The 13,832-nt window shown below is 53.1% G+C and overlaps 1 protein-coding gene across 1 annotated transcript in view; it reads left to right on the top strand.

The window, feature by feature from the left end:
• LOC135256171 (trichohyalin) overlaps window positions 1-13,832 on the top strand; it is a 146,389-nt gene that overhangs the window by 68,368 nt on the left and 64,189 nt on the right. Inside the window, exons 8-11 of the mRNA XM_064338016.1 lie at window positions 7,008-7,088; window positions 7,962-8,045; window positions 10,423-10,569; window positions 13,225-13,308. Of these exons, the coding sequence (XP_064194086.1) occupies window positions 7,008-7,088; window positions 7,962-8,045; window positions 10,423-10,569; window positions 13,225-13,308 (396 nt within the window). The remainder of the gene's footprint in view (window positions 1-7,007; window positions 7,089-7,961; window positions 8,046-10,422; window positions 10,570-13,224; window positions 13,309-13,832) is intronic.

A 13,832-nucleotide genomic window follows, 5' to 3' on the forward strand; every position in this document is an offset into this window, starting at 1 on the left:
TCCAGTAATTGCCTCTGTTATCGTTGGTGATCACAGGGGAGCGGGGGTGTGATGCTTTACATCAGCATTTCATACTGACATCCCCCCCTACTGCACACACACACACACACACACTCACTCTCACACATACACACACACACACACACACACACACTCACACATACAACCTTATACTGCACTGACCTACACACACACACACACAAACACATACTCACACTCACGCTCATGCACTCAACACACACACACACACACAAGCTTTTACTGCACTGACCTACTCACACACTCACATACACACACACGACAACATGAGCTGAAATTCTTTGGCTTTGTATAAATGCATACTCAATTACACCATACAGATCTGCTGTTATGCTCAAATATGTACACACATGCACATGGGCTGCCAGGTACAGAACAGCTGTTCATCCCAGCATGCACAGTACAGACAGAACAGGGTAATGCTCAAACTTAAAACCTGCAGACCTAAACACACACTTGGCTTGCTCTCAGACTCTGCACGCACACACACACTCACACACGCACACACACTCACTCTCACACACACACAGACACACACTCACACACACTCACAAACACAGACACACACTCACACACACATGCACACACGCTCAGTCTCACACACTCTTACACACACACACACCCACACACACTCACACACACACACACACACACACACTCACGCAGAGCAGTGCGCTCACATGCGCTGGTGTAATTATGCATGGCATCCATATTGCATGAGGAACATGGCCGTTCGCACCTTGCGGTGTTTGTGTGCCTGAATGGTGGGTCTGTGTTAACAGCCTGGCTCATCTATGATTTATCACATCGGCAAGCGATCGTCTTCTCCCTCTATCTCTCTCTCTCTCTCTCTCTCCCTCTCTCTCTCCCTCTCTCTCTCTCTGTCCCTCTCTCTCTCTCTCTGTCTCTCTCCCTCTCTCTCTCTCTGTCCCCCTCTCTGTCTCTCTCCCTCTCTCTCTCTCTCTGTCCCTCTCTCTCTCTGTCTCTCTCTCTCTCTCTCTCCCTCCCTCTCTCTCTCCCTCTCTCTGTCCCTCTCTCTCTCTCTCTCTCTCTCTGTCTCTCTCCCTCTCTCTCTCTCTCTCTCAGTTTAAAGCACTCCGTCTCGCCTGCCTGTTTAAGATAAGGCGCTGAGAATTCTCCCATCTCTGCTGATCCCCCCCCCCCCCCCCCTTCCCCCCCACCCACGCTTCACGCCATGCTAGCTTCAGAAACTGCGCACAAAGGTTCGGGGGGGGGGGATTCAAACAGGGGGTCTAATGGAGACTGAGTACCCGGTCCTGGCAACCGCTGCCTTCTATTTCACACGACTGCAGAAGTACTTCTGTTTTCTCGTTTTGTTTTTTTTTTCTTCTCATCTCCCTTTTTTCTTCCTCTTTTCTTCCATCGTTACGGCCGCTCGTGTCGACGGAGCGGAGGAATAATTCTGCTCGTTTTCCGGTGAGAAAGAAAGAGAGAGGGCGTGAATGAAGGAAAGAAAGAAAGAAAATAAGGGTTGCAATGGAGGGAAGGGGAAGAGCCAGGAAGGAGGGATGGAGGCTGGTGGAGAATGTGACCTTTTGAACGGGAATGAGAGAGAGAGAGAGAGAACGGTGTGGGGAGGAGAACGCTAGAGTAGCCAGGGATGAATGGATGTCGCAGACAGCCGCGAAAAGAGAGAGAAAGACGGAGAGGAAGAGAGAGACGGCCTTGACTTTGATGTTCCCTTTTTTAAAGAAATCATGATACATTTTGGCCAGTAAACGTTTTACAAGCCCTTTTTAACCGACCTTTAAACCCGTGACAGTTATTGTACGGGGAACACGCGGCTCGTGTAAAAGTGCCGAAGGGGAACCGTGGGCCTGAGATTACAGCGTCCGGGTCGCCCCCCGCGTTTCGGGGAGGGGGGGGAGCACACCACAGTACACAGGCTTCTTAATGCATGCAGCAGCACAGCAGCCAAGAGGCGGTTTGGGCGGGGTGGGGGCTTCGTCACTAACGTGGGGAGCGTGGGGGAGATTGAGAAGGGAAGAGGAGGGGGGTTTATCTAAGAGCCAGTGGCCTGGGACCCGCGTCTGGCAGACACCTCGTTTAATTTAATATGGTGGAGCGTGCGACTGCAGAAAGTTCCGGAAAGGGCGAGAGACTGAGAGGGAGAGGAAGGGGGAGAGAGAGAGAGAGAGAGGGAGATAATCAAGCACTGCGTCCCCCGCAATAAAAGGAGCGCGGAGATGACACGGAAGAAATTGGATTTGGGGAATGGCGAAGCGGAGCGAAATCCGAGCGGGAAGGCGCGTGATTACACTCATACGCTCGCCCCTTCGCCCGAAAAAGAGAAAGATTCGCTCTCTCTCTCTCTCTCGCTCTCTCTCTCCCTCTCTGTCTCCCTCTTTCCTCTCTGTCTCCCTCTTTCACTCTCTCTCTCTCTCTCTCTCTCTCTCTCTCTCTTTCCCTCTCTCTCTCTCTCTGTCTCTCTCTTTCACTCTTGCCTCTCTCTCTCCCTCTCTCTCTCCTCTCTCTCTCTCTCTCTCTCCCTCTCTCTCTCTCTCTCTCTCTCTGTCTCTCTCTTTCCCTCTCTCTCTCTCTCTCTCTCTCTCTCTCTCCCTCTCTCTCCGAAGCGAAGGAGGGGGGAAGTCTGAGTCCCCTCTAATTAATGGCCGTGTGAAAAGCTGCTTTTCTCCGAGCGGTCTCTTCGTTTCCCTCTCCTCTCTTTCACGCTTCGCTCCGCGCCGTGACGCGGGCGAATGAAAAGAGATTAGATTGAATTTTTTCTCCTCCACGCTTTTCTGCGCCGGCTCGGCTCCTGGCTTCTCGGCGCGGAAAGCGTTATGACCGCCGTGCGTGTTTTTCATTTAACCAGTCCTGCCTCTTTGCGTCGGCCGCGTCTTCGCTTAGAGCAGTACAGATCTTTTCTTTTTTGTACCGCTTGTACGTGTTTAAAATGAGGGCCGCTCTGGGCAGGCGGTGTGTAGAATTCTGTTGATACGAAGCCACACAATTTGATCAGAGAAATTCTAGAACCCATCCCCTTATCCTGAGAGTGCGCCCAGCTTCAGGTGTGTCATCAGCCTCAGGTGTGTTATGAGCCTCGGGTGTGTCATCAGCTTCTGGTGTGTTATGAGCCTCGGGTGTTCCATCAGCTTCAGGTGTGTCATCGGCTTCAGGTGTGCTGTTAGCTTCACGTGTGCCATGAGCCTCAGGTGTGTCATCAACTTCAGCTGTGCACCCAGCTTCAGGTGTGTCATGAGCCTCGGGTGTGTCATCAGCTTCAGGTGTGCTGTCAGCTTCGGGTGTGCCATCAGCTTCAGGTGTGCCTTCTGCTGTCCACAGTGAGTGCAGATGTTTCACAGATGTGTGTTGTGGCGCAGTTATTGTGCGTTTGCACTAGAGTTTGTGGTTTTTGCGAAGAAGAACGCTCTGTGTTCTCCTGACTGGACTCAAATTTGTAGTGAAAGTCGTTTAGTTGCATTTAGAGATTTCAGTGTTAGATGCCCAGGTACGGTGTTCTAGCATAGAGGTTGCGGCTGATTTTTTTATTTTTTTACTACATGTATACAATACTGCCCAAAACTCCAGTACGGTTCTCCCAGCGAGGACCTGAGCAGACCTGAAATCCCCATTGCCTTCATGGTGCAGACGGTCCAGACGGTCACGCCCTGCAAATGGGAATTTGTCCGGCTGGAATCCGCTGTGTCTTAATTAACGAGGAGAAGAAAAAAACAAAAAACAGCTCCAGTGGCCACAACAGGAGAAAAAATAATCAGTCCCCCTCCCTCTGCGTGACCGGGCTATTTTTATGTCTCTTAATCATTGAACTCGATTAGAGCAGACAAACAGCGCGCCTCTAGGTTAGCAGCAAGGACACCGAGTCCGGGGTGATGATAACAGTTTTTCAGCGATCTGGACGCTCAGAATTGGCATCCAGATCGCTGATCCGATTGGCTGTCTCCACGATAAGCAGCAGACCCCGATCCGGCCGCAGACGGGCCCAGATCCTTGTCAAGAACCAGAGGACCCCCAAAAAAAACTGTCATGTGACGTGGGCCCGTTCTGTGTTTTCAAACTGACACAGGCTAACGTTTTGTCTGTGCTAAACCATTTATACAAAGGGAGGGGGGCATGAACGCCTTCTTATTGAAATGTATATTAGGCTTCAGGTGTGTCTATGATATGTGATATGCCTATCAGGGAGTTGTATGGAACACACACACTCACATGCACAACTACAGGCTCATGTACACACATGCACAGCTACAGGCTCACGCACAAACACACATGCACAGGCTCATACCACAGGCTCATACACACATGCACACAAACACACGCACGCACACACACGCACGCACACACACAGTATTGTTACTTGTGGGGTCTTTGCTCGTTGCTGAATCTCGGGCTTCTTACCTGCAGTCTAATCTTGTTCTTTGAGGCACAGCCTCATCTGTCCCCCCCCCCCCATCCCCCCCTCCACCCTCTCCCCTTCCCCTCCGCCCCCTCCCTCTCCAGCTAGAGCCGGGGAGGAACTTGCCATGCATTTCACGTTGATGCCGGAGCGCGTTGCTATGGGGGTTGCTAGGGACTTAGCAGCAGGGTGACGCGAAAAGTCCAAATATTAAAGATGTCTGTCTGCGGCGGAGCCCAGCGATGGCGGCGCGCGGCTCGATCCCGCCATCTCATCTCTCGCTCCGTCTCTCCCTTTCTCTCTCTTTCTCTTTCTCTCTTTCTCCATCTCTCTCTCTCTCTCTCTGGAGATACCGCAATTAATCTCTTCCAGCGAAGCTAGCGCCCGGAGGGAGAGATGCGCTAAGGAAAGGCAAACAAACGAGAGCGGTCTCGGCTGGTCTTACCGGCGCTTGGGCTGGACAGCGCTGTGTTTTAGTCAGAAAGACACCGTTAATGTGCGCTCACAGTGCGTTAATGTGCGCTCACAGTGCGTTGATGTACGCTCACAGTGCGTTAATGTGCGCTCACAGTGCGTTGATGTGCGCTCACAGTGCGTTAATGTGCGCTCACAGTGCGTTAATGTGCGCTCACAGTGCGTTAATATACGCTCACAGTGCGTTAATGTGTGCTCACAGTGCGTTAATGTGCGCTCACAGTGCGTTAATGTGCGCTCACAGTGCGTTGATGTGCGGCATGTCCGTGTCGTGTTACTGACTGCGGACTGTGAAGGCAGGGTGGGTCTGCGGTTGGCTGGTCATGCTGTATTTTCCTTGAGAAACGCGTGTGGTGTGTGAGGATCACGACACACCGGCTGCAGCCTCACAGGGAAGCCACACTGGAAAGCCTAGCTAGGCAGCTGACTAACATCTTTCAGATCTAGGTTACTGCAAAAAGGATTTTTATTTAGGCTGGACAATGTGCATGAAACACGACATTAAACCTGGTCGGCATTTAACGAAACACAACTGTCTGTCAAAAATAGGTGACACCCCCCACAAGCGGCCGATTGTGGGACGCGGGAGCGGTGCCAGGTGGCATTGCTACATACAGGGTGGCATTGCCCCATACTGGGTGGCATTGCCGCATACGGTGTGTTCCCATAGGTGCATTGCCTCGGTGGCTTGCGCATACAGTGGCATCCCATACAGGTGCATGCCCATACGGGCATTGCTGCATACGGTGGTCATCTTCCCTTATCGTGGCATGCTATGGAAGCCATGTCTGCTCTTGAATTCCTCGGTGTCGTTTGGTCAGGAGCTCAGGGCTTGCTAGTTTGAATCCGGGCTGTGCCATTAACCGACACCGTGTCCCGGCGGCCCGTGCCTCCACAGGTATCTACAGGTGTCTGACTGCCCCTGAGCGCAGGTAACCTGCAGGTGTTTGGGTGTCCTTCTGTTGCGCTCCCTGGCCTGTAGTGTGGAAGTGGGGTACATGCCTTACTACACCTTCCTGTGTGGGTGTGGGGATGGTAGTGGCGAGTTGGGCAGCGTGTGGTCAGTCTGAGTTTACAGTGGTGGGAGAAAGAGGAGGAGTAAATATATGGCCCATGTCCCAGGACTCTACATCAACACTTTCCCCAAGGAGCTCATGTGCTCCTAAGTTTCAAAAATTTAGGACCAACCTAATGCACCCTAATTAGGAGTTGTGCTCCGAATTTAGTTTTCCATCTAGCACACATCACTTGAAATGGGAGCGCTGTAGAGCCCTGTGTTAGAGGTTTAGGAGTAGTGGTCTGTGGCCTGTGGGTTCATGGCTGCTGGAATCAGCTAGTCCTTCTCTGAAGGCCTTACTGTGGTCCTGAAACAGACAGTGCGGAGATGTTGGGCGTCCTCACCAGAGATTCACTCGGTGGAGGTCGTTACACTGACGTGACTACTTAGGTTAGGGGGGCTAGAGATTTTTTGGTCTGTCTGACAGTTCTTTCTCTTCCTCCATCGCTCTCCCTCTCTTTCTCTCACTCTCTCCTGTCTTGAGTTTTGGTGCAGGTTCTCGTTTGCTTCCTAGGCTGGACAAGCACAGAGTGTATATCAGGGGCATTCCGTCTTATCCCAACAGGGCCGGTGTGGGTGCAGGTTTTTAAAAAAAAAAATTTTAGCCCCAGCACTAGGAGACCTGATTCAACTAATTAACTAATCAACGAGATCTTCAGTCAGGACCTTGATTAGTGGAATCGGGTGTCTTTGTGGTGGGCTAAACCAAAAAAAACCTGCACCCACACCAGCCCTTTTGGGATAAGATTGGACACCCCTGGTGTACGTATTAAAAAGAGCATCTTTTGTGTTGGCTCATTTACCCTCATTGTAAGAGGCAGTGGAGATGAGCATCGTTGCGTTAGCTGGTGTGGTCTTGTGTCCCTTTATGTTGCAACGGTTTGTTTTATTTGCATTTCTGACCCGTCCTCTGGGATAATAAAGACCAGCTCGGCTTGACAGAAGCGACCAATCAAAGCACTGGAACGTGGTGATGCTGGGTGTGCAGTAAATCATTTCGTAACGGTGAGAAACCAATCGTTGAAAGACCGCGTTGTGTTTTTTGTTTGTTTTTTTCAGGTGAATACGAGCCAGCCCTCGTCAAGTGTACCCCCACTTCATCCCACAACATTGAGGGGTACCGAGCTGCTGAAATCTGAGGTACAGCACAGCATACCCCCCACCCTCCCAAATCCCTGATCATCTCTCCCAACCACTCCCCCACCATTCACTGCTCAGACTGGACCGTGAGAATCATTTGCACACGATGCTGGACACCAGGTGTTATGGGCCTTTATGAACTTTCCCTAAATTGCTGGCGCAGCTAGCGTGCCTCAGCCTCGTATAAACAACGCGTTTTATGATCCTCTGCGTCCACAGAACAGAACGCCAGTCTCCCCCAATCACACGCTTTCACTGTGATGACATCAGAGCGATCCGCCACACCTACTCCTCGCTCCACATGCATATGTATGACTTCTGCACTTAAAATAAATACAAACGACGTGTTCGGTGATATTTTTAACGACAAACAGAAACGATGGTTCGGTGCCTTTCTGATTGTGAAAGGTCGTCGGTCATTTTGGTGCGGGGGTGGGGGTGGGGGTGGGGGAGGATGTGGTAACGATGTCCGCATGGAATGGAGACCAGGGATGTTTTAACAGGGGGATCAATACCAGGCCCAGATGCTAATGACCCGTCCCCAATTCAGATCAGGCAGCCTGGGTGAGGGGGGTGCAGGGGGTGGGTTCTCGGTGCCAGCGCAGCTGTCGCGCGTCAGGGCTGAGAGAAGCCTCCGGATCAATAACTTTTGTCTCGTCGGTGCCTTGCGGCTCAATCACCGTGGCGACATTGGCTCCCGTCGCATGGCGCTTCCCTCCCCCCCTTTTAAACCCCCCCCCCCCACCCCCACCATCCCGTGTGTTTTAATTAACTCTCTGGTCCTGTCTTTTCTCTTTTTTTTTCCTGTGCCCATTCCCTTCCTTCCTCCCCCCCGTGTTTTGGGATTCCGGACCCACTGGATCGGCGCCCCAGCTGTCGCGGCGGGACGCCTCCATCCAGAAGCTGCGGCAGGACCTGCTCCTGTCCCACCAGGCCCGAGATTCCCAGAGCGCACAGGTAAATTCCCGGGAATACCGTCCAGCGCCCGGGACCCTTTACTCCGACCGGGAGGAGAAATTCCAAACCCCCAACCCCCCCGCCCTCCCCCATTACCCCGTCAGAACCAAACGCGTATGACGCTATAGATCTGCGTTCGCGTGCGGGTTATCGATCGTTTTAATTTTTTTCCGCGCGCGATGGCCGATACGCGCGAGAGAGCATTTATATCACGCCGTTACGCAGAGAGGAAGTGTAACGAGAGTCGATCCGTTGCCTGAAATTAAAAAAAAAAAAAAAAAAACGTTATCTTTCTAATTATTGCCTTCTTTCCGTTTGAGAATTCGGCGAACGATCGTTAAAACCGCCCCGCTTTTGTTCGAAAGCTGCCAGATGTTGTGATTGCCCGCCTGGGAACGGGATTCAAATGAAATATTGATCGTCCCGGCTGTTCGGAAGCTCAGAAAAAGACTGGAGCGAAAAAAAAAAAAAACACTACCGTGAAAACTTGCATACATTTTTTTAATTTTAGCTATTTTTTTTGTCTACGCGTTTTCTTACGTGATTTCGTTTCCGTCTCCACACGTGCGTGTCACGCGAATGCAAGCCCTCGGACTCCAGCGCTTACCATAAGAGCCGCTCGGGTTTCTAGTCTCTCATTCTTCCCCTGTTGTAGTGTGCTAATGTCATGATTTAAATGAAGTATTGATCAGTTTAGGAGGGGGGAACAGGGGCTGAGAGAGAGGGAGAGAGGGAGAGAGAGAGAGACTGTAGGAGAAAGAGAGAGAAACAGCAGGGTTATCGCTGCGAATCACTCACGGGAAGGGAGAGATCCCCGGCTAAAGTCAAAGCGGTTTCATTTTTTTTGCCTTTTTCTTTAGTTTTTTTGTTTTGTTTTTTTTGGAACTGACCAACAGAAATCTGTAGTTTTAAGAAAAAGACATTTCCTCTTCGTTCATGAAGGAGCAGGAGTTTTTGCCGGCTGGCGGTGGTCGTCAGGAGCCGGGGAGGAGTGCGAGCGATGGTCGCCCTCGGCGATGGAGTGCGGTCAGGGAGGGCGGGGGACCAAGATGGACCGTTTTTTTTGGCGGGGTTCCTCTTCGGCAGTTCCTGTTCCTCTTTTCGGGATGCGGTTGTTTCGGGGAGCGGACCCCGCTGCGTACGTCCGGGGGCGGGGGGGGGCCTCCGTGAGGACTCTGGGCTCCTGTCCCGGGCTGCTGATCCCACCGCGCCGAAAACGTACCGGGACCAGGGGGGTCTGTCTCACCCCTCTCTCTCTCAGCTTCGCTCAGTTCTCTGCTCTCTTCTTCTTTCCGCCTGTCCTTCTCTCCGCGTCTCTCCTTCACTCTGTGTCTCTCCTTCTCTCCGCGTCTCTCCTTCTCTCCGCATCTCTCCTCCTCTCCGCATCGCTCCTTCTCTCTGTATCTCTCCTTCTCTCCGCGTCTCTCTTTCTCTCCGTGTCTCTCCTTCTCTCCGTGTCTCTCTTTCTCTCCGTGTCTCTCCTTCTCTCCGCGTCTCTCCTTCTCTCCGTGTCTCTCCTTCTGTCTGTCTCTCTCTCCATCTCCTTCCCTCCTCTTCTCCTTCCCTTTCCCTTCCTCTCTCTCTCTCTCTCTCTCTCACGCTCTCTCTCTCTCTCTCTCTCCGCTCTGTTAGCGTAGCCGTGTGGGGGGGATTTTGAGGCGAAGGCGTCATGTTAATTAGTTAATTATTTATTAATGCGCCCGTTCGTGTCTCTCCGTGTGCGGACCTGGCGGATGGAGGGGGGGGGGGGTTCGCTTGTCAAAAGTTGAAAGGTTGTGTTTGGGGAAGCGGGCGAACATTCGCCGAAACGTGCAGAGAAAAGTTGGGAGTCGGGACGATTCCCCAGCCGAAGGACCGAATCTGCCCTCTGGTTTTTAACATTGTCTCTTTAACGCGTCACACGCAAAGTGTCTCTTCTCTCTCTAACGGTCCTGTTTGACGGTCCTCCATGTTGAGAATACAGACGTTACAGATGTGGTCTGGAGGGGCTTTTCTTGTTTCTTTTTCTGTTTGTTTTCTTGGGGTTTTTTTGAATGAACACACGAAAGGACGTTACTGTAGCTGAGAGTGTTTTTTTTTTCCAAAGTGACTGACAGTTACTTCGTTAGTCACCGCCGGTCTCTGTCAGAAAGTGGGTGTAGCCCAACGGTTTTTTCGGTACCGTTGGGCAGGACTCAGACCAGTTGGTTGAGTTGGTACAGGAGCTTGGGATATTGGCATTACCCCCCACCCCCCCGCCCCCCCTGCGCCCCCCGCCCCCCGCCCCCGCGGCAGGCTCAGGCGGAGCGGATCTTTACAGCGGATTGATTTTCCTCTCCTCTCCGCGCTCTGCCTCCTCCTCCTCCTCCTCCTCCTCCTCCTCCCCGCCGCTCGATAGCTGGACGCCCAGGAGCGGCGGCTCGCCCAGCTGCGCAGGGAGCTGCAGGAGAGCCAGCAGGAGCTCCAGCGGGGTCGCGGCCGCACCCAGCAGCAGCAGGGGGACCTCGCCGCCGCAGGGAGCCAGGCCCAGGAGCTCCGCGCCCAGGTACGCCACCTACTACCGGTCCCAGGCTTTTCGGGCCTACCCCCCTTTTCTCCACAGTTCTCCATCGTTGTGAGTCTCGCACGCTGTGTTCGGCATGAATGCGTTTTTATGTGTCCTTAGTCTTTATTTGCTGTACTCGGATAGCCATTAAAGGGTGGAATCATTCAATATCTGGACCAAGCCTTTATTTATACTTATATTTATAACTTGGTGACACGTTGAGGGAAAATTTTCAATGGTGTCGAGTTACAAGGGCAAGTGATTAAACGATATAAAATGAAAAGAAAGTTTGTATTATGATCATTAAGTAGTGTGTTTCCAGAGGTGGGTAACCCGCTTCAAAGAGTAAAAAGACTGACCATGTATTTGCTCCACCACCATGCACTAAACCAGCTGATTACAATCTAATGCTAATTAGAATCACTTGGTTTAGTGCATGGTGATGGAGCAAATACATGGTCAGTCTTTTTACTCTTTGAAGCTGGGTTACCCACCTCTGTGTGTTTCCTAAGCTTTCCTACATGTAGTAATAAATGGGTGTTCTCCAAGAAATGTTCACGTGTGTTTGGACGGGCTCCGGTGTTGAGCGGTGTGTTGTTCCGGTGGAAACGTCAGGCCCGGAATCGGAGGGCCATTCTGACCCTGACCGCGGCGGCGAGACCGCTCGGCCACCCGTCGGCTCCACCGGGGGGGTGTTAGAGTCCCCCAGCGCTCGGGACGGCCCCGTGTCACGCCAGCCAACGGCGGGCGGCGTGTAGCGCGGCGGTGTGTCTATGCGGGGTTGTAAATGTGCGCATCTTCGCGGTTTTAACTGAATAAATTGCGCGTAATTGCAGCTTCAATCACCGCTTGGTGCCTTCGCGGTATTGTCCGCGGGAGGGCAGCGGGGGGGGTCTGTAATTAGGAGATGCGTCAAACGGTTCGGAGGGGTTATTAGCGTAATTACCGGGCTTTATAACGAAGGACCCGGACCTCCAGCCGAGCCCGAGGCAGGGTCCCGCCCTGGATCACAGGCTGTGGGACAAAGGAGCGCGGGGCCGGTTCAGCCGCTGGTGCTGCTGCGTTACCTACTACCTGCCCGTGACCCCCCCCCCCCCTGCTTTCGTAATGGTGGATATGTGATGAATAGCTGGACGTTTGGGAATTGGGGGGGCTACGAGGGGGACAGGGACAGGTGCTGTGGTCTGTCTTTTCTTTTTGTGGCTGGAAACCCCCCAGGTGTTTCACTTGGGGTGGGGGGTGTGTGAGAGCCAGATGTCTGTGTTTACCAAGCAACTGTGCCCATCAGTCAGTCTGTCAGTCAGACAGACACAGACACTCAGCCAGTCAGTCAGACAGACAGACAGACAGACAGGCAGGCAGGCAGGCAGGCACGCAGACAGACAGACAGACAGACAGACCGGCAGGCAGGCAGTCAGACAGACAGGCAGGCAGGCAGGCAGGCAGGCACACAGGTAGACCAACGCAATGAAGTCGATACAGTATCTGGGGGCAGCGGGAAACGGAGAGGCACGCGACACTTCTGTCATAGGGCTCTGGAGCGGAAAACCCCAAAAAGGACTGCTCCCCCTCTCCTGACGGGGGTGGGGGGGGGGACACATCACTGCTGGACCAATCAGAGCCCGGGGCTGTCAACCAACGGGCAACCACTGCAGCCTCTCTGTCACCTGTTGCTAGGACACCCGCGGCAGACTTTCCTCCTAAGCTGCTAGGAACCGGCCGAACTGAAGAACTGATCTGGGATCAGCCTGAAGGTCCTCAGCAGTGCGGCTCTGCCTCGGTCTCTCCTCTGTCCTCGCGGCGCTTCGGGCTTCTGAAAATGGCGCCTGAATTCACCGCGTATTCAGCGGGCAAAATTCAGGAAGGAGGGAGGCGGCTAATTTGCAGAGCTAGTGGGAGGGCGTCAAGCAGCGATGTAGGGGAGGGTGGGGGCGGGGGGCTGGGGGCTGGGGGCTGGGGGCTGGGGCTGGTGCGAAGTGGGGGGGGGGGCGGGGATTTTTAAATTTCCATATGAAATGTGTCTGTAATGACAGATCTGGGGTCAGCCGGGTCACTGAGCTCCCAGCAGGGGGCGCACCCCCGCTCTGACCTTCAGCAGAAATTGCCACCCTCGCCCCAGAGATCGTTTGCATGCTGTTCACGCCCGTCGGATCCAGAGAGGTTTCCCATTCGCTGCGTTCGCCTGCACTCTCAGAAATAAAAACAGGTTCTTTGGCTTGTCTCTGTCGGGGGTCCATTTTAGTTCTTTATGAAACCCTCTATGGTAGGTGTGAAAAGTGTGAAAACTCCCAGATTGAGCCATTTTGCCCTAAAAGGAACCCTTGAACTAGACAGGGTTCCTCCATGGAGACACAGAGGTGCCTTTTGGAAGCCTTTCTTCTGAGAGCACGCTGAGAGCGTCTCTTGTGTGAGGGTGGTTCGGTGAAACGGGTCGCTCGTTTGGGTCGTATGTTAAATGGTGAGGCGGTTGGCTGTAGGCCCGGTGCGGAGAGAAGCTGTGTCTTTTTTTTTGGACTGAAGTTCCTGCAGAAGGACGCACCCCTGCTGACATGGGACCGGGCTGAGCAGAGGGCCCCGGTGAGGCTAGCGCTCTGAGGTGACCGGCGTCGTCCTGCTCGAGCGCTTGTTTGATGGCCGTTTCCCTCTCTCCCGCAGCTGTCGGAGGTCAGAGGTCGCCTGGTGCAGGTGGAGGGGGAGAATGAGGCCCTCAGGGCTGGTAAACTGGAGCGGAGCGCTGAGGTGAGTGTGCCTCTCTGCGGGGTGCTGGGGTTAAACTCACCACTGCTGCCTCCCTGGCTGTCCTGGGTTGGGGTTAGTCAGCAATACTGCCGTGTGGCAACGCACTGGGGGTTAGTCACTAACACTGTCAGATCTCAACACATTGGGGATTAGTGACAAACACTGCCATATATCAACGCTTTGGGGCTTAGTCACTAACTTTACCAGACCACAGCACACTGGGGTTGGTCACTAATTCAACCAGACCTCAACACACTGGGGCTTAGTCACTAACACTACCAGATCCCAACACATTGGGGGTTAGTCGCTGACTCTACCAGACCTCAACACACTGGAGTTTAATCGCTAACTCTGCAGACCTCAACACACTGGGGTTTAGTCGCTAACTCTACCAGACCTCAACACACTGGGGGTTAGTCGCTGACTCTACCAGACCTCAACACACTGGGGTTTAGTCGCTAACTCTACCAGACCTCAACACACTGAGGTTTAGTCGCTAACTCTATTAGACCTCAACACACTGG

Source organism: Anguilla rostrata, chromosome 5 (assembly GCF_018555375.3).
Source record: "Anguilla rostrata isolate EN2019 chromosome 5, ASM1855537v3, whole genome shotgun sequence".
Taxonomy (NCBI): domain Eukaryota; kingdom Metazoa; phylum Chordata; class Actinopteri; order Anguilliformes; family Anguillidae; genus Anguilla; species Anguilla rostrata.